Source organism: Panulirus ornatus, chromosome 17 (genome assembly GCF_036320965.1).
Source record: "Panulirus ornatus isolate Po-2019 chromosome 17, ASM3632096v1, whole genome shotgun sequence".
Lineage (NCBI taxonomy): Eukaryota > Metazoa > Arthropoda > Malacostraca > Decapoda > Palinuridae > Panulirus > Panulirus ornatus.
In genome coordinates, this window is record NC_092240.1 from 32,838,047 (window position 1) to 32,862,543 (window position 24,497).

The window sequence follows — 24,497 nt, forward strand, 5'->3', positions numbered from 1 at the left end:
TCACTGCTTCCCTAAATACATCCAATTCCTTCCCCACTCCCCTTACTTCCATTGTTCTCACCTTTTTCCATTCTGTACTCAGTCTCTCCTGGTACTTCCTCACACAAGTCTCCTTCCCAAGCTCACTTACTCTCACCACTCTCTTCACCCCAACATTCTCTCTTCTTTTCTGAAAACCCCCAAAAATCTTCACCTTCACCCCCACAAGATCATGATCAGACATCCCTCCAGTTGCACCTCTCAGCACATTAACATCCAAAAGTCTCTCTTTCATGCGTCTATCAATTAACACGTAATCCAAAATATATATATATATATATATATATATATATATATATATATATATATATATATATATATATATATATATATATATATATATATTATTTTATATTATTATACTTTGTCGCTGTCTCCCGCGTTTGCGAGATAGCGCAAGGAAACAGACGAAAGAAATGGCCCAACCCCCCCCATACACATGTATATACATACATCCACACACGCAAATATACATACCTACACAGCTTTCCATGGTTTACCCCAGACGCTTCACATGCCTTGCTTCAATCCACTGACAGCACGTCAACCCCGGTATACCACATCGCTCCAATTCACTCTATTCCTTGCCCTCCTTTCACCCTCCTGCATGTTCAGGCCCCGATCACACAAAATCTTTTTCACTCCACTTTCCACCTCCAATTTGGTCTCCCTCTTCTCCTCGTTCCCTCCACCTCCGACACATATATCCTTTTGGGTCAATCTTTCCTCACTCATTCTCTCCATGTGCCCAAACCATTTCAAAACACCCTCTTCTGCTCTCTCAACCACGCTCTTTTATTTCCACACATCTCTCTTACCCTTACGCTGCTTACTCGATCAAACCACCTCACACCACACATTGTCCTCAAACATCTCATTTCTAGCACATCCATCCTCCTGCGTACAACTCTATCCATAGCCCACGCCTCGCAACCTTTACAACATTGTTATATATATATATATATATATATATATATATATATATATATATATATATATATATATATATATATATATATATATATATATATATTCACGAAGCAGACGCGTGATAACAAAGGAATTTTGTAGACCACTGGGGAAAATCAGAGCAGGAGAATTTGCGTAAGCGCTTGCTTGTATTTCAACACATCTTCAGAAGCAGACAGTAACAAATCACAGCTGGAGGAAATATACAGATGTTAACATGATCACATCTTACACGGTGCTGAGGCAGGCAGTGAGTGAGGGTAGTATGGGAACCTTTTGTGGAGTCAGAGAACACTGGTAATAAACCTGACCCTACCACTCAGGTCACTACGGCTGTGTCAGGTCATCAACCTTCTTGCACAAGTCACTGTGAAATAAATGAAGGATGACGATATAAGAAAAATCATCTACTAAATTCATATTCTTACCGTCATCACTTGTAATAAGAGCAGATTATAAAAAAATTCTCTATATAAAGCTTTAATCATTTATGATGGAAGCAGCTCTGGAGCAGTCAGTAAGATGTGAGATTTCCTTCATGTGAGCAACACACCACTAGATGGTTGACCACTACGTACACGGTATTTATATGACTTACTCGAAATTTGAAGTCTTTACCTGTCGTCTGTCCCTAAGTAAAACGTACGACATGTTTTACAAGTAATTGTCAATGACTTGGGCTCTTCTTAATCAACAATTTTTTTTTCGTGTTCTCATAAGCAGCGGAATGATAGATTCAAATGATTTGTGGTAGGGTAAACACAGAATATTACAGGAAGAACCATCTATCATGTGTCACATTATCATAATACGTGTTTCTATCCTTGGTCTTACATTTGTCCAGTACATGGAAGGATAACAAAAGTTTCTTACCGATTGTATCAATATTATTAGATTCATCGTCCAGAAGTTCTGGGTTGACAAAATTCGGAAAGGTCTCAGATACATAAAAGAAAATATAGACTGTTTAATACTAAGTCTATGACTTGAGGGGAAGTGAAATATAGGATATTGTATTAGTTAGCTTGGTGTAGATGTTATATTTACAACAGTGCTCCCGGCAATGAATCAACACATCATCCAGGAATGGTAATTTTCCATTATCTTCAGTCTCCACAGTAGATTTGATAGACGGCACTGAATTATTTTGATTTACATTGGAAAACATAAACATTCATGTGAGGGGACCATATACATGAATTATCATCAACATACCCACACCACGTTATTACAGTGTGGGTTATGGTAGGTACAAATGTCTTTTTACAGAACTCCATATACAGATTCGACAATAGAGGCGACAAGTTGTTTACCATACGTATGCCAAAAGTCTGTTGATAATACTCATTATTGGAAGTGAATTTACAATTCTTAATGCACAATCTTACAAGATTAACAGTCATAAATGATGGTAATTCCAGTTATATATGATGGTGATTCGTGTTCATGGTCCTGGAGTTCTTCCGAAAGATGCTGAAGAATATCATCAGTGGGAACTTTGGTGAACAATGAGCAAACATCAAACCTTACAAGATTTTCCTATGGCTGAACAGATACACTATTGAGTTTGTTCATAAGATCACATGAGTTAATATGAGAGTCTGAAATGCTTCCTAGAAGTGGAGACAAGATTTGAAAGAAAACGTAAAGAAAATGTTGATTAAGAACAGCCCAAGTAATGACAATTCCTTGAAGAACATGTCGTACGTTTTACTTGGGACAGACAGACAGGTAAAGACTTCAAATCTCATGTAAGTCAACATAGATACTGTGTACGTACTGGTCAACCATCTAGTGGTGTGTTGCTCACATGAATGAAATCTCACATCTGACTGACTGCTCCAGAGCTGCTTCAATCATAAATGGTAAAAATTTTATAGAGAAATTTATTTGAATCTGCTCACATATAGGTGACTGATGGAAAGAATATGAATGTTAGTACAGGATTTTTTTTTATATCGTCATCCTACATTTATTTCACAGTGACTTGTGCAAGAAGGTTGATGACCAGACACAGCCGTAGTGACCTGAGTGGTAGGGTCAGGTTTATTACCAGTGTTCTCTGACTCCACAATGGTTCCCTCACTCACTGCCTGCCTCAGCACCGTGTAAGATGTGATCATGTTAACATCTTCTGGTGTCTCTGTACATTTTCCTCCATCTGTGATTTGTTCCTGTCTGCTTTTGAATATGTGTTGAAATACAGGAAAGCGCTTAGGCAAATTTTCCTGCTCTGCTTTTCCCTCGTGGTCCACAAGTTTATATATATATATATATATATATATATATATATATATATATATATATATATATATATATATATATATATATTTATATATATATATATATATATATATATATATATATATATATATATATATATATATATATATATATATATATATATATATATATATATGTATTATCCCTGGGGATAGGGGATGAAGAATACTTCCCACGTATTCCCTGCGTGTCGTAGAAGGCGACTAAAAGGGGAGGGAGCGGGAGGCTGGAAATCCTCCCCTCTCGTTTTTTTTTTTCTTTTTTTTTAATTTTCCAAAAGAAGGAACAGAGGGGGGCCAGGTGAGGATATTCCACAAAGGCCCAGTCCTCTGTTCTTAACGCTACCTCGCTAATGCGGGAAATGGCGGATAGTTTAAAAGAAAGAAAAGATTTATATATATATATATATATATATATATATATATATATATATATATATATATATATATATATATTCCTATGAGTCCACATGACATTACAGAGTTAAATTATCATCATTTCAATCCATGTTTCTTAGGGCATTAAGTATTTTCAGTCTAGAGTATATTGATGATGAGTTGAGGAGATATATTCTATTGGATCTAAGTTAAAGTACCCTAGATCCTTCATTGATAAATCCCTTAAGTTAGGAAAGAAATCATTCTATATAGTTGAGCCCAAACCTCCCATTGACACCAAGAATCTTTTAGTTCTCCCTTTTAATGATATTTTTACTTTAGTTCCCATGTTGCTTAAATCCTTTAATGTAAATGTTGCCTTCAGCAACAGTGATACTATAAAGAATATCTTAATCAGGAACTCACCAGAAAATTCTCCTGGGTGCATCTTTAAAGTGCCATGTAGAAATTGTGATAAGTTTTATGTTGGGCAGACTAGTAAGGATCTTTCTGTTAGCCTTAAGCAACATAAATACAATATAAGGACGGGACAAGAATCAAATGCCTTTTTTAGTCACGTTGAAAACTATGTTCATTGTATTGACTGGAGTAATGCCATCTCAGTTATTGACTCTAACTCCAGTGCCTCGAGAAATACCATTGAATCTTTTAGTATGAAATACACAAAGAATTATAATCGTAATATTGGTGATGGTCTATACAAATTGAATAACTTTATTGTTGATAAAATTTGTAAACAATTCACCTTCTTGTCCACATAATAAGTTTATGATACGCTCGTTCTCTGTCTTAGACAATCGCATGTTTACCAAATGGCGTCCTCGCTACGTCTCTTCGTTGTACATCAACTGACTGCTATATTTCTATCTTGTGTCTCCTCTGATGATGTGCTTATTACACGAAAGTGCACTTGGGAGCTTATCGTGTTTCATTTTCCCTTTGGACTCATAGGAATATACTTGATCACGCGCAAAATTATGATCCTTTCCTGGTTCAACCCACTGACTGCACGTCGACCCCGGTATACCACATCGTTCCAATTCACTCTGTTCCTTACACTCCTTTCACCCTCCTGTATGTTCAGGCCCCGATCGCTCAAAATCTTTTTCACTCCATCTTTCCACCTCCAATTTGGTCTCCCAATTCTCGTTCCTCCACCTCTAGTACATATATCCTCTTTGTCAGTCTTTCCTCACTTATTCTCTCCATGTGACCAAACCATTTCAGTACTCAATGACTCATAGGAATATCTTGATCACGCGCAAAATTGCGATCCTTTCCAATATATATATATATATATATATATATATATATATATATATATATATATATATATATATATATATACATATATATATATATATATATATATATATATTATTTATTTATTTTGCTTTGTCGCTGTCTCCCGCGTTAGCGAGGTAGCGCAAGGAAACAGACGAAAGAATGGCCCAACCCGCCCACATACACATGTATATACATAAACGTCCACACACGCAAATATACATACCTATACATCTCAATGTACACATATATATATACACACACAGACATATACATATATACACATGTACATAATTCATACTGTCTGCCTTTATTTGTTCCCATCGCCACCTCGCCACACATGGAATAACAACTCCCTCCCCCATGTGTGCGAGGTAGCGCTAGGAAAAGACAACAAAGGCCCCATTCGTTCACACTCAGTCTCTAGCTGTCATGTAATAATGCACCGAAACCACAGCTCCCTTTCCACATCCAGGCCCCACACAACTTTCCATGGTTTACCCCAGACGCTTCACATGCCCTGGTTCAATCCATTGACAGCACGTTGACCCCGGTATACCACATCGTTCCAATTCACTCTATTCCTTGCACGCCTTTCACCCTCCTGCATGTTCAAGCCCCGATCACTCAAAATTTTTTTCACTCCATCTTTCCACCTCCAATTTGGTCTCCCACTTCTCGTTCCCTCCACCTCTGACACATATATCCTCTTTGTCAATCTTTCCTCACTCATTCTCTCCATGTGACCAAACCATTTCAAAACACCCTCTTCTGCTTTCTCAACCACACTCTTTTTATTTCCACACATCTCTCTTACCCTTACATTACTTACTCGATCAAACCACCTCACACCACATATTGTCCTCAAACATCTCATTTCCAGCACATCCACCCTCCTGCGCACAACTCTATCCATAGCCCACGCCTCGCAACCATACAGCATTGTTGGAACCACTATTCCTTCAAACATACCCATTTTTGCTTTCCGAGATAATGTTCTCGACTTCCACACATTCTTCAAGGCTCCCAGAATTTTCGCCCCCTCCCCCACCCTATGATTCACTTCCGCTTCCATGATTCCATCCGCTGCCAGATCCACTCCCAGATATCTAAAACACTTTACTTCCTCCAGTTTTTCTCCATTCAAACTTACCTCCCAATTGACTTGACCCTCAACCTTACTGTACCTAATAACCTTGCTCTTATTCACATTTACTCTTAACTTTCTTCTTTCACACACTTTACCAAACTCAGTCACCAGCTTCTGCAGTTTCTCACATGAATCAGCCACCAGCGCTGTATCATCAGCGAACAACAACTAACTCACTTCCCAAGCATTCTCATCCACAACAGACTGCACACTTGCCCCTCTTTCCAAAACTCTTGCATTCACCTCCCTAACAACCCCATCCATAAACAAATTGAACAACCATGGAGACATCACACACCCCTGCCGCAAACCTACATTCACTGAGAACCAATCACTTTCCTCTCTTCCTACACGTACACATGCCTTACATCCTCGATAAAAACTTTTCACTGCTTCTAACAACTTGCCTCCCACACCATATATTCTTAAAACCTTCCACAGAGCATCTCTATCAACTCTATCATATGCCTTCTCCAGATCCATAAATGCTACATACAAATCCCTTTGTTTTTCTAAAGTATTTCTCCCATACATTCTTCAAAGGAAACACCTGATCCACACATCCTCTACCACTTCTGAAACCACACTGCTCTTCCCCAATCTGATGCTCTGTACATGCCTTCACCCTCTCAATCAAGACCCTCCCATATAATTTACCAGGAATACTCAACAAACTTATACCTCTGTAATTTGAGCACTCACTCTTATCCCCTTTGTCTTTGTACAATGGCACTATGCAAGCATTCCGCAAATCCTCAGGCACCTCACCATGAATCATACATACATTAAATAACCTTACCAACCAGTCAACAATACAGTCACCCCCTTTTTTAATAAATTCCACTGCAATACCATCCAAACCTGCTGCCTTGCCGGCTTTCATCTTCCGTAAAGCTTTACTACCTCTTCTCTATTTACCAAATCATTTTCCCTAACCCTCTCACTTTGCACACCACCTCGACCAAAACACCCTATATCTGCCACTCTATCGTCAAACACATTCAACAAACCTTCAAAATACTCACTCCATCTCCTTCTCACATCACCATTACTTGTTATCATCTCCCCATTAGCCCCCTTCACTGAAGTTCCCATTTGCTCCCTCGTCTTACGCACTTTATTTACCTCCTTCCAAAACATCTTTTTATTCTCCGTGAAATTTAATGATACTCTCTCACCCCAACTCTCATTTGCCCTCTTTTTCACCTCTTGAACCTTTCTCTTCACCTCCCGCCTCTTTCTTTTATACCTCTCCCACTCATTTGCATTTTTCCCTGCAAAAATCGTCCAAATGCCTCTCTCTTCTCTTTCACTAATAATCTTACTTCTTCATCCCACCACTCACTACCTTTCCTAATCAACCCACTTCCCACGCTTCTCATGCCACAAGCATCTTTTGCGCAAGCCATCACTGCTTCCCTAAATACATCCAATTCCTTCCCCACTCCCCTTACTTCCATTGTTCTCACCTTTTTCCATTCTGTACTCAGTCTCTCCTGGTACTTCCTCACACAAGTCTCCTTCCCAAGCTCACTTACTCTCACCACTCTCTTCACCCCAACATTCTCTCTTCTTTTCTGAAAACCCCCAAAAATCTTCACCTTCACCTCCACAAGATCATGATCAGACATCCCTCCAGTTGCACCTCTCAGCACATTAACATCCAAAAGTCTCTCTTTCGTGCGTCTATCAATTAAAACGTAATCCAAAATATATATATATATATATATATATATATATATATATATATATATATATATATATATATATATATATATATATTCATACATCCCAGACGCTTCACATGCCTTGCTTCAATCCACTGACAGCACGTCAACCCCGGTATACCACATCGCTCCAATTCACTCTATTCCTTGCCCTCCTTTCACCCTCCTGCATGTTCAGGCCCCGATCACACAAAATCTTTTTCACTCCATCTTTCCACCTCCAATTTGGTCTCCCTCTTCTCCTTGTTCCCTCCACCTCCGACACATATATCCTCTTGGTCAATCTTTCCTCACTCATCCTCTCCATGTGCCCAAACCACTTCAAAACACCCTCTTCTGCTCTCTCAACCACGCTCTTTTTATTTCCACACATCTCTCTTACCCTTACGTTACTCACTCGATCAAACCACCTCACACCACACATTGTCCTCAAACATCTCATTTCCAGCACATCCACCCTCCTGCGCACAACTCTATCCATAGCCCACGCCTCGCAACCATACAACATTGTTGGAACCACTATTCCTTCAAACATACCCATTTTTGCTTTCCGAGATAATGTTCTCGACTTCCACACATTCTTCAAGGCCCCCAGGATTTTCGCCCCCTCCCCCACCCTATGATCCACTTCCGCTTCCATGGTTCCATCCGCTGCCACATCCACTCCCAGATATCTAAAACACTCGCCTTTTCCCTCGTTAGTGAGGTAGCGTTAAGAACAGAGGACTGAGCCTTAGAGGGAATATCCTCACTAGGCCCACTTCTCTGTTCCCTTTAAATCAACTTTTCCCCACAATTAATTCATATGTTTAAACCATTTCAGCACACCCTCTTCAGCTCTATCAACCACATTCTTTTTCTCTCTGCAATTCTCTCTTACCCTTTCATTACTTAATTTTAGACTGAGGAAACTCGAAATCTTAACAAACTGAAAGAAGGAAAGTCCTTAACTAAATCGAGAGAAACATATCCCTTAAACATAAATTGAAAGAAGCGGGAATCTTGAACATAAATTGTGGGAAGTAGTGACTGTGAACCTAAAGTGAGAGAAGCAAGATATCTTGAACCTAAACTGAGAGAAGCAAGATATCTTGAGACTAAACTGAGAGAAGCAAGATATCTTGAGACTAAACTGAGAGAAGCAAGATATCTTGAACCTAAACTGAGAGAAGCAAAGTCCTTGAACATGGACGTAAATTAGAGTGATCGTCGAGCCTGAGAGAAGCGGAATCCTGGAGCATTAATTAATGTGCTTTGATTAATGCCGGTGTCAGCGGTCAGTTCATCCCGCATCCCAGGCTCATCCTGTGAGCGGCAGCGTAAAAGAATTACAGAGGTCACAGAGGATCATTGTCAAGCCCCAGCTGCAAGATGGTTCTGTATTGTTACAGAGTTAATTCATTACATAAACTTACAGACTTTCATACAGTCAATTCATCTACTTCAACCTTAGAATTTCAGGTATTGATGTGTCATATCTAGCAGGGTTTGTTTGGACTTAACTCCTTGTTCTATTTTCAGTCGTCTGAGACATGACGGTCTGGGGTGTGTCCATATCTCTGGCCACAAATATTACAATTCACATGGTTTCATCTCAAGATAGGTTAAAGCGCCGACAGTTCGTACAGTGGAATCATCTTCATCTATCGCGTAGAGAAACAGAGTCCTTGCAGTATAGAGAGTGTTGAGTTATAGTGTAGGGCGGAGAACAGAGTGGAGATTGTGTGGATGTGGTTCGGCGAATGTCCATCAATCATGATTGAAGAATTAACGGTCGTCCTACACCGCAGCCTAGCCGCTTCCTAGGGACGCTGAGTGCCATGATAGTATCAAGCTAAACCTCATTTTATCGTCATTGTTATCATTGAATTATTGTTATTATTATCATTATTATCATTATTATTATTATTATTATTATTATTATTTGATATTCATATGAAACGCTGCACTTTAACTGTGATCTTACCTTGTCAGTTCTGATTACGTAAACACAACTTTGTGAGGGACGACTGCAAATCCAACTTTATTTCACTGGGAAAGTTATGTTTGGCGGGCCTGTCAGATGTTCCCCGAGGTAGGAAAGGTGATATTTTTACCGGTTTAAAAATGGAGCAGCTCGCTGCAGCCTCTGTCGGCATCTCCCAAGTCGTCTTGTTGCTACTGTGGTGCATGGCAACATGCCGACTTTGTTGTTGTTGTTAGAATCGCCAGTTCCCTGCCTGGTACGGGCCTTTGTCTTATGACATACCGTTCGTAGATGTGATTTTATCTCAGCAACGGACGACTGTATCCTTCAGCAGTATCTCTGTTGTTTTTGAAATGTTAAAATGAATGGTTAGAAGTGCGAGATGTCGAACGTCAGAAATTAATTATCGTACGCTACGGTACGCGCGAGGAGAGGTAGGTTTTCCCTTTCATGTTCCCAAGCTTGAGCTTTATTGCCATGAAGTGTTGGCTCTTGGGTATTCATCTCAAAGTGAACACAGGAAAAACTAATTATTTAGAAAGAAACATGGGAATGAATTGCGTTTTCGCACTGTTACCTTTAACCAGTTCGGTTTCCCCGTTTAAGATCCACTTGTACAGTTCAGACTAGATATTTTTTTTTTTCGATCTTCATCCCTTCGTTAGCGCCGTGGCAGAGGTCACTTCGTCAATACCCACGGGTTGGAAGGAACGGAAAGTGGGATTAAGTATGTAAAGTGCATTCATCAGCAGAAGAGTGAATAGGGTTAAGAGAAGAAAAGAGGTCATTTTTAGAGAAGAAAGATGATGACGATAGGACAGAACCCCGAGATGAGCGATGTCGCTCTGTCAATGACTACTGCACAGGAATGGCCAAAGAGAAAGCGATGTTAAGAGAACAGCAGAACTAGAGGAAAGAAATTTAGAAAGCCACACCTCTATCACATGTTTTGGATATGTCGAGGGCCACTGATAGAGTTTCACTGAGATCACTGAGAGATGAGGACCAGAGTCATATCTCATACGAGAGATCATCAGTAGACTTAACACTGGTGGTCAGAGAGATCGTTCCAGTCGAGTTCTGGTGTCTGGCCTGGTGTCTGGGCAAGGCTTCGGGTGTGACCCGCGTCCTTTCCAAGTATCTGATATTAAGTAACCAACTCTCGCAGTAAAAGGTCTTCTCTGTTAAGTAACCAACTCTTAAAGTAAAAGGTCTTCTCTAGCATCTGCAAATAGCTAACCTGTCTGAGTCATTGGCCTTTTCAAACAGCTTTGCGCAACTCACTTCTCCAAGTAACTGGACTGACTGCGCAACTCTGAACGACGACTAACCTTTCCGAGTAACTAGCCTCCCGAGCAACTCTGAGTAACCAACATTCTCGAGTAATTGGACTTTTTGAGCAGCCCTGAGGAACTAACCTCTCCCGGTAACGAACCTTCCCGCGGAGGCTCTGAGCAAGTAACCTCTCCGAGTAACGCCCTCCTGAGCAACCATGAGCAACTAACCTCTCCAACTACAGACCCTCCTGAGGAGCCCTGAGCAACTGACCTTTCCGAGTAACGGACCTTACAGAGTAGCCCTGGACGACTAATACTTCCGGTAACTCATAGTAACTAACCTTTCCACGCACATCGTAGTAATTATTCTCAAGGAATTCAGAGCCACTGGCCCATCCAGGCAACTTCCCTCTCCGAGCGGTCTGAACACATCTGAACATCTGGATTTTCCGTGCAACTTTAAGCAACCAACTTCTCCAAGCAACCAGGAGCAAGTACTACTAGCAGCTCTGACCAACCAGACTCTCCCATCAGCCTTAGGCAACTAACCTCCTCTGGTAACCTCCTCTGGCAGTGCGGGGTGAATAATAACCTATCGCGGGGGCAGCTAACCCACCAGGGTCGAGGCACTGAACCTGTCATGCTCCTGCGGGTCGAGGCACTGAACCTGTCATGCTCCTGCAGGTCGAGGCACTGAACCTGTCATGCTCCTGCAGGTCGAGGCACTGAACCTGTCATGCTCCGTCATGCTCCTGCCTGTCCCGAGGATCCCATGACATGGCGTGGGCATGAAAGCAGCCAGCGTGGGACGGTGCTTCGTGGTGTTGGAGCATGTGGCTTTTGTTGCCAATTCCCCGGGCCTGGACCTTCCCTGGAGCATATAAGGGGTGACCCAGCCCAGTGCCTAGGCCCCTCACCACCGGCGGGCCGCCCTAGAGCATAGGGCCCGCACCTCCTGAATTGTAGGAAGGTTTAATCTCAAAACAACAACTCTTTCCTTTCTGAGTTAGCCTGAAGGTGGCAGACTACGGCCAGGCTAGCGCGGAGGAGAGTCATATATACATAGTTGCCGTGTGGATCCTAGGATCATTCCTCACTTCTGTGTCGACATTCCTCAAGGACTCTGCCTCTTTGGTGCGGTTAGTGTTATTAGTCGTGTGTGATCCCCCTTGCGTGAGCTCTGTATGTGTGTATTGTTCCTTTTGTTCATTTGTGTGCTTCCTTGGTCATTATCTGTCTTATCATCATTGTGTCCATGGTCATTATCTGTCTCATCATCATTGTGTCCATGGTCGTTATCTGTCTCATCATCATTGTGTCCATGGTCATTATCTGTCTCATCATCATTGTGTCCATGGTCATTATATCTCATCATCATTGTGTCCATGGTCATTATATCTCATCATCATTGTGTCCATGGTCATTATATCTCATCATCATTGTGTCCATGGTCATTATCTGTCTCATCATCATCATTGCTAGTATGCCCGCTTCCCCTCCTCTTAGCCCGTAATGTTTGCGATCATTCTTGTGTCTGCTTTTGTCATGCATCAGGGAGTAATTATCGTCATGTCTTGGAGCAGCTTGGAGCAACCAGCCTCACCATGCAACTCGACTCAACCAACTTTTTTTTCTTTTTTTTAACATTTGAGAGAAACTAACTCCCTCAGGCAACTCTAAGCGTCTGTCTTCCTCAGAAGAAAAAAAATTGGAGCAGTCAACTTTCCCAGGAATCTCGGAGCCACTCATCTAACGGACCGTATGGGGAGGTAAGAGGTAATTAAGCACAGTAACTAACCTCCGAACGACTAGCCTCTGTGAGCAGCTCCCGGCAACTAGCCGCCTGCCCAAGCAACAATGAGCGTTAAGTAATCTGTGCTCGCCTCTCTCGTCTCCCAGCCAGTCGCCCTTCGTGACGATCAACCTAAATATAGAAGACTCTTGTGTAAATCTAACTCGTCCTGGTTGACGTAGTGGCAACGTTGGTGTACATCATTTACACGAGTGTGATCCTCTCCTGCAGCAAGAGAGGCAGATATGTGATGTTGTCTTGAGCACGAGGATGCGACCCTTGAGTATGGATGGTTTGGCCTGTGATCCTGTCCTCAAGGGTCAGGTCAAAAGCCAGATCATCATACACAAGGGTCGTTCTTTCGTGCTCAGTGGTCACAAATTTCCTTCATGCTGAAGGTCGTGCCGTCGTGCTCAAGGGTCAAACTGTCGTACTCAAGGGTCATACTGTCGTGCTCAAGGGTCATACTGTCGTGCTCAAGGGTCATACCATTGTCGCGCTCAAGTGTCATACTGTCGTAATCAAGGAGTAATGGAGCAACAAGTGTCACTGTGATGAAACGTTCACACGATAAAAAAAAAAATATCCCACCACTCACTGAGTGAAAAAATATGACACCACGGACAAAGGATTTTGAAAAGTGCCCATTGGTCTGGCCTCACTGCTTTCATGATATTGTAATTTATAGATTTCTGGCGACATTTCCTGTCATTTACCACTATGAATAATATATTGATTTCATATTACGTTGAAAATATCTATACAGCGGGGCTACCTTAGATATTAGGAAATTTATCTCACATATGTGCCCACCCACCCTACTGAGAGAACTCGAGTCGTACTGATCATTTCGAAATTCATCGGATCCATCCGGGAAGATATTTTTTTACCGTGTGATCTTCACCTTAAACAACTGTAGTGACCAACGGTCGTGACACAGTGTCACCTAAATGACGACGCCTCGATTAGGTGGCAGGTGACAGCCTGTGACCTCACCTGACCTAATGATCCTGGGAGAAATGTGTTTGGTGACCCGACCTTCTGCTGCACCTGCAGTATCATTGACCCCCGACGCCCTCACCCACCCGATGTTCGGCGGTAGCAGATCAAAAGCTGCCGCTGTAATCATAGATGACCGGACCCTTTCCTTGAGAAGCGCCGCCCTCACGGGCGTAACCTCTGGACCAGCAGCAGGAGAAAGGTTAGAAGCTTGCAACATTCGCCTTCGATGTCTCTACTTCCCTTTGGGAATAGCTACCCTTCCCAGACCTGACCTCACCGCCTCTTAGATACCCGGGTATCATCGCGGCAAGTCAGTCAGGCCGTTGACTCACCACTAGACAACAAGACTCCAGACTTAAGCCACCCTTGGGGCGTCTCCGTCAGTAAGTGTGCCAACGGGACTCCGGACGTACATCTTCCTGGCAGGTTTCATTGTGGTGTCTCATCTCAGACGTCCACATTCGGCAGGAAAAGCACGGCTGTAACAACAAGGGGCCTACGGCCTCGCTCGCAGCCCTCCTGTATCCCTAGCACCTCTCCAGGAGCCTCCTGCAACCCAAGCACTTTACCGGCAGTCGCCGCACACTCCAGGAGCAGCGATGCATGCTACACCCACCTCCTCCTACAGGAGCTTCACGTTGACTCGGTAGCCACACACTTCTCCCACGCGTCCCTGCTTCATCTGACGCCTACCATCACCAGCATCACATGACCCCTGCCACGCCTGCCTCGTGTCACTCGACCTACCTTACTTTACCTCCTCCTCACCATGGTCCTGCACCTCCAGTAGCCCACTGCCCTCTGTTTCCTCACATGGTACGTCCTATCCAGTAAAGCATTGTTGTTGTATAACATGTTTCCCTGCCCCTCTCTCACTTAGCCACTCTAACAACCCAACCAGAACACCCGCTAAACAACTGTGGTGATAAAGACGTAATTTACAGCGTATCTCAGTTCCACTTTCACAATCTCCTCTCATTAACTACTGAAAAAGAAAGAAAGATATAAGTGATCAGAACTGAATACTCTCACGGAATTAAGCAAAGAAGTAGTACGATAATACAAATTGATGAATTCTGGAAGCTCAACACAGCACACACAAGTTGTTGGCAGGTTAGATCTGGTCTGGTCTGGTCTCGCCTGTCAGGGAGAGCGTCCTACCTGAGATTTGATGTGTAGCATTATAAAGCTACTGTGTGGTGCTGTAATACCCTCAGCCTGTCTGTATGTGTGACCTGGCAGGTAGATGTTGTAACACTGCGAGCTTGTGGGTGTGTGTGTGTGTTATCTGGTCGGTAGATGTCGTAACACTGTGAACCTTGGTGTGTGACCTGGTCAGCGGGTAGAGCATATATATATATATATATATATATATATATATATATATATATATATATATATATATATATATATGTGTGTGTGTGTGTGTGTCATATGGTAATATTGATAGTGATGATAAACAGTAAGATAACAGTAAGAACTCCTACTTATAATAATGATAATGATAATGATAATAAAAATAGTGATAATAATAATAATAATAATAATAATAATAATAATGATAATGATAAATGTAATAATGATGATAATGGTAAGGATAATAATTATGATAATTCAGAATAGCATCAGTAACTGTCACCCATGAATTTCCTATCAACTCCATTACCTCTCATGACTGTGACCCAAGACATTATAGACGCTGTTCATGACACGTTAGGGATTGTACCATGATGCTCCACTGGTGTGTGTGGTGCTGGAGGCAGCAGACACCGACCACAGGGCAGGCAGGTTGCAGCCAAGTGTCGGGGGTGTTTGATAGTGTTGCCTTCGCTCATGTAAACCTGAAAGAGTCATTCAATGTAGACGATACTTTCCTTGTTTATGGCCCGTCAAACACGGAGGTGGATATAGTAAAGTGAGAGGATCTAGGTTAGTGGTGGCGCAGGCAACTAGGCCATCTCACCTATAGATCAAACTTGCTCACGATTACACAAACTTGAACTTTACGAACAGGTTTGGTCATAGGGTAAGGACATGCAGATGGATTAGAGTTCAGTACTGACGACTGGTTTATTTTTACTACCACATCCGACTACCGCATTGCTCTTTCATTTTTTTTAGGCTCCAGTCACGTACCGAACCCCTCATCGTGGCCAGGTCTGGAATGACGTATAAAACCGGGCAAAAGAAAAAAAAAGAAAATGGGAGAAAACAATGTTGATATATTTTGATGAGGTGGAAAACTTGTCTTTAAAACACGGATAGATTCTAGCGGCTAGAGATACCATGAGAAGAAAAAATGTTCCAAAGCTTGACGGTGTAGGGAAAGATATAGACACCACAACCCCCCCCCCCTCGTCGGTTAGACTTGGGTTAGTGATACAGCAGTCATCTAAGAACCCAACTCTAGGGGAAGCAGACACCTGATGTCTATAGATGTCACTTTATATTTTTTATTCTTGCTTCTGCTAGCTGTTCGTGCCACACTGACCTGGCCCAGTAGAGCTTTCGTCAAGGTCTCCGGGAGATGCAGGTTTGATGGGCGAAGAGGACGGGGGAAGAAAGGGGGAGGAGATTAGTGGGGGAAGAGGGGAAGGGGTGGACAGTGGAGTGGGGGGAGGGAGGTGAGCAGAGGAGGTCTTGGAAGGGGTGGTAGTGGGCAGAGGAGGCGAGGGGAGAGGTTGAGCATTGGGGGCAAAAGGAGGGGAGGTGGACAGAGGGTAGGGGTGGTCAGTGGGGAGGAGGTAGGAGGTGAGCAGAGGAGGAGGGGTGAGTAATGGGGGCGGAGGACTGAGGGGGAGGGTAGAGGGAGGGAGGGAGGTGGAGGAATAAAAAAAAAAAAAGAGGGGATAGGTAGGGGGTTGAGGGAGGGAGGAGGCGGGTCAAGGGAAAATGATGGGTGGAGCACAAGGGGAGGGGAGCAGAGGGAGGGGAAATACGTGGATGAAAAGGGAAGGTGGACTGCGGGAGGGTAAGGTAAGAAGGAGGCGATGAGGCGAGGAGCAGGACAGATGCGGGACTGGGTCAGGCAACACGGTGGCCCCCCCCCCCCCCCCCCCCCCACCCTTCCCCGGGGTCAAGCAACCCGATACGAGAACTATTCTCTCCACGGTGCCTCCTCCCTACTCCCACCCCAGACTTTCCTCCGCAACCAGTTGGGGGAAAAAAAACCCGCTGAGGTCGAGGAGAAGGACAGACAATGTGAGCGTGTTGGCCGGGAGGACAGTGAACTGACTCTCAGTCAAAGGCGATGTGGTGTGACTGGCTGGAGGGCGATGTGTCGCGTCTTGATGTACCCGATGTGTTGACGTCTCCGAGAATGTCAGGAGAGACTCACTGTCATGATGAATACGTCGACCTCACGTTACTGTATCGAGGGAACTATACCTAGCAGTTCCTACCAGGCTGGACCAGTGTGGGAACGAGGGAGAAATTGGAGGAGTAGGGGAGACTACGGGGTTAAGGGTGTGGGGAGATAGTTGTGGGGAGTGGTCCTGTCCTGCTAAATGTGAGGAGTGGCCATGGTAGGCATGTGGGGTGCTGGTGCCAGGGAGGGAGCAGGGAACGCGGTTAGGATAGCCTGAGAGAGGGGAGGGGGTTTGGTGTGGTGGGGTGGAGGAGTAGGAGGCCGCGAAGGAGGTGGGCAGCGTGTGGGTGAAGCGTTCATATGGTCCTCAGTTGTCAGCGTTTGTTGGTGGCGCGAGGTTGTGCAGCGCGCGTGCTGAGCCTCACGGTGTGTCGTGCTCTGTGTGTGGTGGCTGGTCTGGCACCCAGTGAGGGATGGTGGCCCGCCAGAGATGATATAAGGAATGCTTTCTACCCGTAGATTTACCGCGAAGATGAATCCACTTCGACGACAAGGTAAGACTGTGTTCTTTCACTTTCTCAAGGTGATCTCAATACTGCTGGCATGGGGTAGCTTGGAGGCGCCATTCACTACCTTACGTAACGTCTCTTTCATTATGCAAATACTTTCGATCATCTCTCAATATTCCAAGATTAATCATTTTTTTTCCATTATCAATTTTTTTCCCGCAAAGTAACTGTCAGTGCTTCAGGACAAGTGTTTTCGGCCATGATATTTATATGGTTCCATAAATACTTTGTCTCTCCACGCGATGTATACCCTTAGAGTGTGTGTGTGTGTGTGTGTGTGTGTGTGTGTGTGTGTGTGTGTGTTGCTTGTGCGGGAGGAGTATGGATGGATAAGGTCATCCGTCCTGGGTACAGGGGCGGACCGTCCTATTTGGTGGTTGTCCAGCCAGGGATGTGCCAGTCCCATCCACCCAAGGAGGCTGGTCACCTCCTTCACCTGCCATACATAGCGCCTGCCTTCCTCATCACCCACACCACACACTCACCCGCAGCACGTAACAACACAGCGTTGGTGTTCGTAGAAGCAGTGCTGGGCGTTGCGAGGAGGCCCGAACACTGGCGCATGATAGTATGTATCGGTGTGATGAGTGCCAGTGTTGGGAGGCAGCGGAGGCCGCCAGTACGAGCGCACTCTTGTCACCAAGCTCAGTACCACTAAACCGGAGGAACTGTTGGCATAGTAGATAAGCGGGGGAAACAGGAGTATCAGCAAACAGTGAGGTCAACGGAGGCGGTACCCGTGATCATGACGGACTAGCAACAGACGAAGCAGCAGCAACAACAGCTCGCACTTAAATGTCGTCGGCAGCGGGCACCTGACACCGTGTCTGCCACCGCTGGTAACCGTGGTCAAGTTCCCGGGACAACACCACACATCCCGCCTTACAAACCGTAAATGTTAATGTTGTCTTTGCTTCACGTATGTTGTTAAGTCCATCAATACTGGAATTCTGGGTAGATTAAGACTGGTGTTAAAGAGATAAAGTTATTGGTAAAACAAGCTATATCACTACTGGTAAATATGATATTACTAGTAAAGTAATGTGTGTTGCTGGTAACATGAATTTGAGTTCCGGCAGCATAAGGTATAACGTTACCAGGCGAATAGATTTGAACTTTACTGGGGAAATTAAGATATGACATTAATATGGTAATGTACATATACTTTAAGGGTTAACTTATAAAATTACTGGGAAATGAGGTCCAACATTACAGGTACATTACGATAGAACGTTACTAATGAAATGAATAAATTTTCTGAAGGATGAAAAAAGTTTCGCATATCATTTTAGATATAAAAGTGGTCCACGAGGTTCGTTAACTGGACGTCCAGGTGACACTCTTGGCTATGGTGACCTGACGCCGTAAGAGTCAGGTCAAAGGTCATGCTCTTATTTTCTATGGATTTAGAAACTCCCTTGTTTAGGAAGATTTACTTCTTTTTAATTTACAATAAGTACCTGATGATAGTCTTGGTGTCCCACGTCCCAGGTCTGTGGTGCACAGCCCCATCCTAGCATGTGGATCACTACCTCAGCCCCATCCTAGCATGTGGATCACTACCTCAGCCCCATCCTAGCATGTGGATCACTACCTCAGCCCCATCCTAGCATGTGGATCACTACCTCAGCCCCATCCTAGCATGTGGATCACTACCTCAGCCCCATCCTAGCATGTGGATCACTACCTCAGCCCCATCCTAGCATGTGGATCACTACCTCAGCCACATACCGACTGAGCCAGTACGAGCCCAGCTTACCTAGGCCACTGTAGCCACAAAAGATCATTTTAGTTACAATTTTGATCTCACATTTTATGGTGGAAAATAGTAAAAGGGTTGACAGCAGAGGTAAGAAGTGTAAGTAAAAGTCATCGCAACTTACTGAACTTTGTAAAGCGAAGAGAAATAAGAACACTGGGAGGTAAGACAGATTAAATTTCAGTTTATGTTTATCGTTTATGTTAGCAAAATGTGGGCCGAGGGGGACTGGTGGTGGGGGTTGGCTGGGACCTAGCGAGGATAGGTTAGGAACCAGCGGGTGAGGAGTGAGGGTTAGCGGGAAGGAGCCGGAGATTACCCTTTCTTTCCCACCTTCCCTCCCTCCCTCCCTCCCTCCCTCCATTTAAAAAAAAAAAAAGTGAAGGAGAACCGAGGGATAATCAACGTTGAAATTTCTATAGCCCAACCCCTGGCCTGCGTGTATGGTACGAGTGTGTGTGTATCGTGTCTGGTGGTGTACGAAGTTGTAGCGTCTGTACTGCAATAATGTTAATGGTGTAGCTCTTTGTGATGGCCAGACGTCACACACAGACAACCCATAGTGTAGTTCAAGTCGTTCATCACTGTCACGTCTCACCTTCACTTGTTCTGTAACTTTTTTGTCTTGTTCACATCATATAATTTCATAAATATAGCATTGATAACGTAGGAATAACCGTGAAAATGACGAGTACATTGAGTTACTGCGGTCTAACTATATTGGACACGATCCGCGGAGCACGGCACACACTGTGTGAACCTCTCACACATGTAAATGCCAGCTTTCACTGTACACCTTCAGGTCTCAAGTATCTGGCGGTGACGTCAGTGCTTGCAGCTCCTCACTCACCTGGTGATGTAAGTAGCCGGAAGCCCTCACGTAGGGGGCCTTATTATCACCTACCGTTGTCCACCTCGTCATCACAACCATATTGTTGTCCATAGCTGAAGCGGCCGCTTGCTTTTCATGAGGTGATTGTCTGTCTTGATGATCTGAAAACATTGTTGGCTGGGGTTATAAATAGTCTGGATGTTGGGAGTTGCTCCATATATCATCTTACAGTATATGGTTAGTATTATTGTCTGCTGGAGCTGCTTTACCGTTTGCTTCGCGCAGCTGGACTATGTAAGGCAGTTTTAGGTTTGGGAAATATCACAGAGTCCAGACACTGTCCCCCTGACCATGTTTTGTGTCTCCCATTGACGTTCTGTCTGACTTTTTCCACGACTCCTACGAGGACGTGGTCCTGCAACGGGCTTCCTTTGGCGTTGAGGAACGTGAGAGTCGCTGTTCAGGAAGATTATATGGGGAGGTTACAGATAGCCTTCTGGACACAGTGACTTGTTTTACAGTACTTCCTTATTAGTGCGCTAATCTCCTGCTGTTGTAATCATTCGACATACTCTTTTCTCTCCTTTCTAAACCTTGTATGGGCAGATGGCGGTCGATTCTACCCGGGCGATGCTCACTTCGCGGTTCACAAAGAGGAGTGAGCACCTTACCCACGTGAGTCCTATATTCTCACCTCTTTGTTAGACTTAATAGGATACGGACGGTTGCGTGTGCGGTGGAGGCGCGTAGTGGGGTGTAGCTGTTCCCGACCCATGTTTCCCTGTCGTGTAAGAATGTCAGCAGTGTCCACATCCTGTCCTCCAGTACTGTTCAGCGCATTTTTCTCCTATGATGGTTTCCTGTCGCATGGATGCTGCAGCATCGCTCCAGTCTAACCGTCTATTTGTCGCTGTCTCCTACGTTTGCGTGGTAGCGCAAGGAAACAGACGAAAGAATGGCCCAACCCACCCACATACATATGTATATACATACACGCCCACACACGCACATATACACACCTATACATTTCAATGTATACATACATATCCATACAGAGAAAAATACATATATACACATGTACATATTCATACTTGCTGCCCTCAGCCATTCCCGTCGCCACCCCGCCACACATGAATGGCACTCCCCCCCACCCCATCCCCCGCACGCGCGCAAGGTAGCGCTAGGAGAAGACAACAAAGGCCACATTCGTTCTCACTCAGTCTTTAGCTGTCATGTGTAGTGCACCGAAACCACAGCTCCCTTTCCACATTCAGGCCCCATAAAACTTTCCATGGTTTACCCCAGACGCTTCGCATCCCCTGGTTCAATCCATTGACAGCACCTCGACCCCGATATACTACATTTTTCCAATTCACTCTATTCCTTGCACGCCTTTCACCCTCCTGCATGTTCAGGCCCCGATCACTCAAAATCTTTTTCACTCCATCCTTCCACCTCCAATTTGGTCTCCCACTTCTCCTCGTTCCCTCCACCTCTGACACACATATCCTCTTTGTCAATCTTTCCTCACTCAGTCTCTCCATGTGACCAAACCATTTCAATACACCCTCTTCTGCTCTCTCAACCACACTCTTTTTATTACCACACATCTCTCTTACCCTTTCATTACGTACTCGATCATACCACCTCACAAACCACATATTGTCCTCAAACATCTCATTTCCCACACATCCACCCTCCTTCGCACAACCCTATCCGTCGCCCATGCCTCATAACCATATAACATCGTTGGAACCACTATTCCTTCAAACATACCCATTTTTGCTTTCCGAGATAACGTTCTCGCCTTCCACACATTCCTCAACGCTCCCAGAACCTTTGCCCCCTCCTCCACCCAGTGACTCGCTTCCGCTTCCATGGTTCCATCCTCTGCCAAATCCACTCCTAGATATCTAAAACACTTCACTTCCTCCAGTTTTTCTCCATTCAAACTTACCTCCCAATTTACTTCTCCCTCAACCCTACTGAACCTAATAACCTTGCTTTTATTCACATTTTCTCTCAGCTTTCTTCTTTCACATACTTTACCAAACTCAGTCACCAGCTACTGCAGTTTCTTACCCGAATCAGCCACCAGCGCTGTATCATCAGCGAACGACAACTGACTCACTTCCCAAGCCCTCTCATCTCCAACAGACTGCATACTTGCCCCTCTCTCCAAAACTCTTGCATTCACCTCTCTAACAACCCCATCCATAAATAGATTAAACAACCATGGAGACATTACGCACCCCTGCCGCAAACCGACATTTACTGGGAACCAATCACTTTCCTCTCTTCCTACTCGTACACATGCCTTACATCCTCGATGTAATACCTTCCACAGAGCGTCTCTCTCAACTCTATCATATGCCTTCTCCAGATCCATAAATCCTATATACATATCCCTCTGCTTTTCTAAGTGTTTCTCACATACATTCTTCAAAGCAAACACCTGATCCACACATCCTCTACCACTTCTGAAACCACACTGCTCTTCCCCAATCTGATGTTCTGTACATGCCTTGAACCTCTCAGTCAATGCCCTCCCATATAATTTCCCAGGAATACTCAACAAGCCCATACCTCGGTAATTTGAATACTTACCTTTATCCCCTTTGCATTTGTACAGTGACACTATACATACATGCATTCCGCCAATCCTCAGGCACTTAACCATGAACCATACATATATTGAATATCCTCACCATCCAGTCAACAACACCGTCACCCCCTTTTTTAATACATTCCACAGCAATACCATCCAAACTCGCCGCCTTGCCGGCTTTCATCTTCGGCAAAACTTTCACTATCTCTTCTCTGTTTACCAGATGATTCTCCCTGACCCTCTCGCTTCGCACACCAAGTCGACCAAAACACCCTATATCTCCTACTCTGTCATCAAACACGTTCAACAGATCTTCAAAATACTCACTCCATCTCCTTCTCACATCACCACTACTTGGTATTACCTCCCTGTTTGCCCCCTTCACCGATGTTCCCATTTGTTCTCTTGCCTTACGCACTTTATTTACTTCCTTTGAGACCATCTTTTTATTATCCCTAAAATTTGATGATACTCTCTCACCCCATATATATATATATATATATATATATATATATATATATATATATATATATATATATATATATATATATATATATATGTATATATATACACCAGACAAGCCCAACCTGACCTCAGTTCCACATTCGGACAATATTGGTCTCGCTTGGCCCTTCTTAGTGTATTCAGTGTGGGACTTTTTTGTGTAATATTCTGTGTTTTTCCTCAACTGTAAGTTTTCTATTTTTCTGTTTCCATTTGTTGTATTCAGATTGTACTTCTCTTCATGAGGTTGTTAATTTGTTTAGTGTTTCTCTTACTTTTATGTGTTATGTGCTGTGTTTCTCCGAGTGTTTTACTTTTCTCATGCAAGTTTTGTGAGGCAGTTTTTTCTCGTTTTGTTGATGCTGAGGATACCTCTGTGAAGGTGAAAGCTTGATTGTAATAAATGATTGAGTACGTACAACTGGTGTTTGAGCACCCACGTAATGGCGTAATAATACTGAGAAATTAGAGAACATAAGAAAGAAGATTAATCACTCTATGCTGTCGTATTAAATTTATATATATATATATATATATATATATATATATATATATATATATATATATATATATATTTATTTATTATTATTTATGATAGCGTTAATAAGATGGCTTTGATTAGGTCTTTAGTTGTTCGTACCGCCTCAGACGACAAAAACCTAAACATTTCATTTTTAATTTCTTTTTGTCGAGCCTGGCTTACGTGTCGTATAAGACTTTTTGAGGCATTTGAGTGAAAGTTTTATTCTCTCTCTCTCTCTCTCTCTCTCTCTCTCTCTCTCTCTCTCTCTCTCTCTCTCTCTCTCTCTCTCTCTCTCTCTCTCTCTCCAATGGCTTTTTTGCCGCAGTGGATGAAATGTTGAGTTGAGGTAGTATTAGACATGTTTTCCCTTAAAGAACTGTTGCCGGTGAGGAAGGTCTTGCTACATATCCGTCCAGTAGATGACCGGACGTCGCCCTCAACACAGTCGTAACAAACCACATTTTATATTTTTCATTGTACGTTTCTTACAGTGGGTCGTTCACTGTAT

At 43.6% G+C, this 24,497-nt stretch overlaps 1 protein-coding gene across 2 annotated transcripts in view; it reads left to right on the plus strand.

Moving 5' to 3' along the window:
• Window positions 1-17,569: 17,569 nt before the first annotated feature.
• LOC139754664 (uncharacterized) overlaps window positions 17,570-24,497 on the plus strand; it is a 337,643-nt gene continuing 330,715 nt past the window's right edge. For both annotated transcript variants that reach the window (XM_071672209.1, XM_071672210.1), the window contains exon 1: window positions 17,570-17,748. In XM_071672209.1, coding sequence (XP_071528310.1) covers window positions 17,697-17,748 — 52 coding nt within the window. In that variant the 5' untranslated portion in view covers window positions 17,570-17,696. The remainder of the gene's footprint in view (window positions 17,749-24,497) is intronic.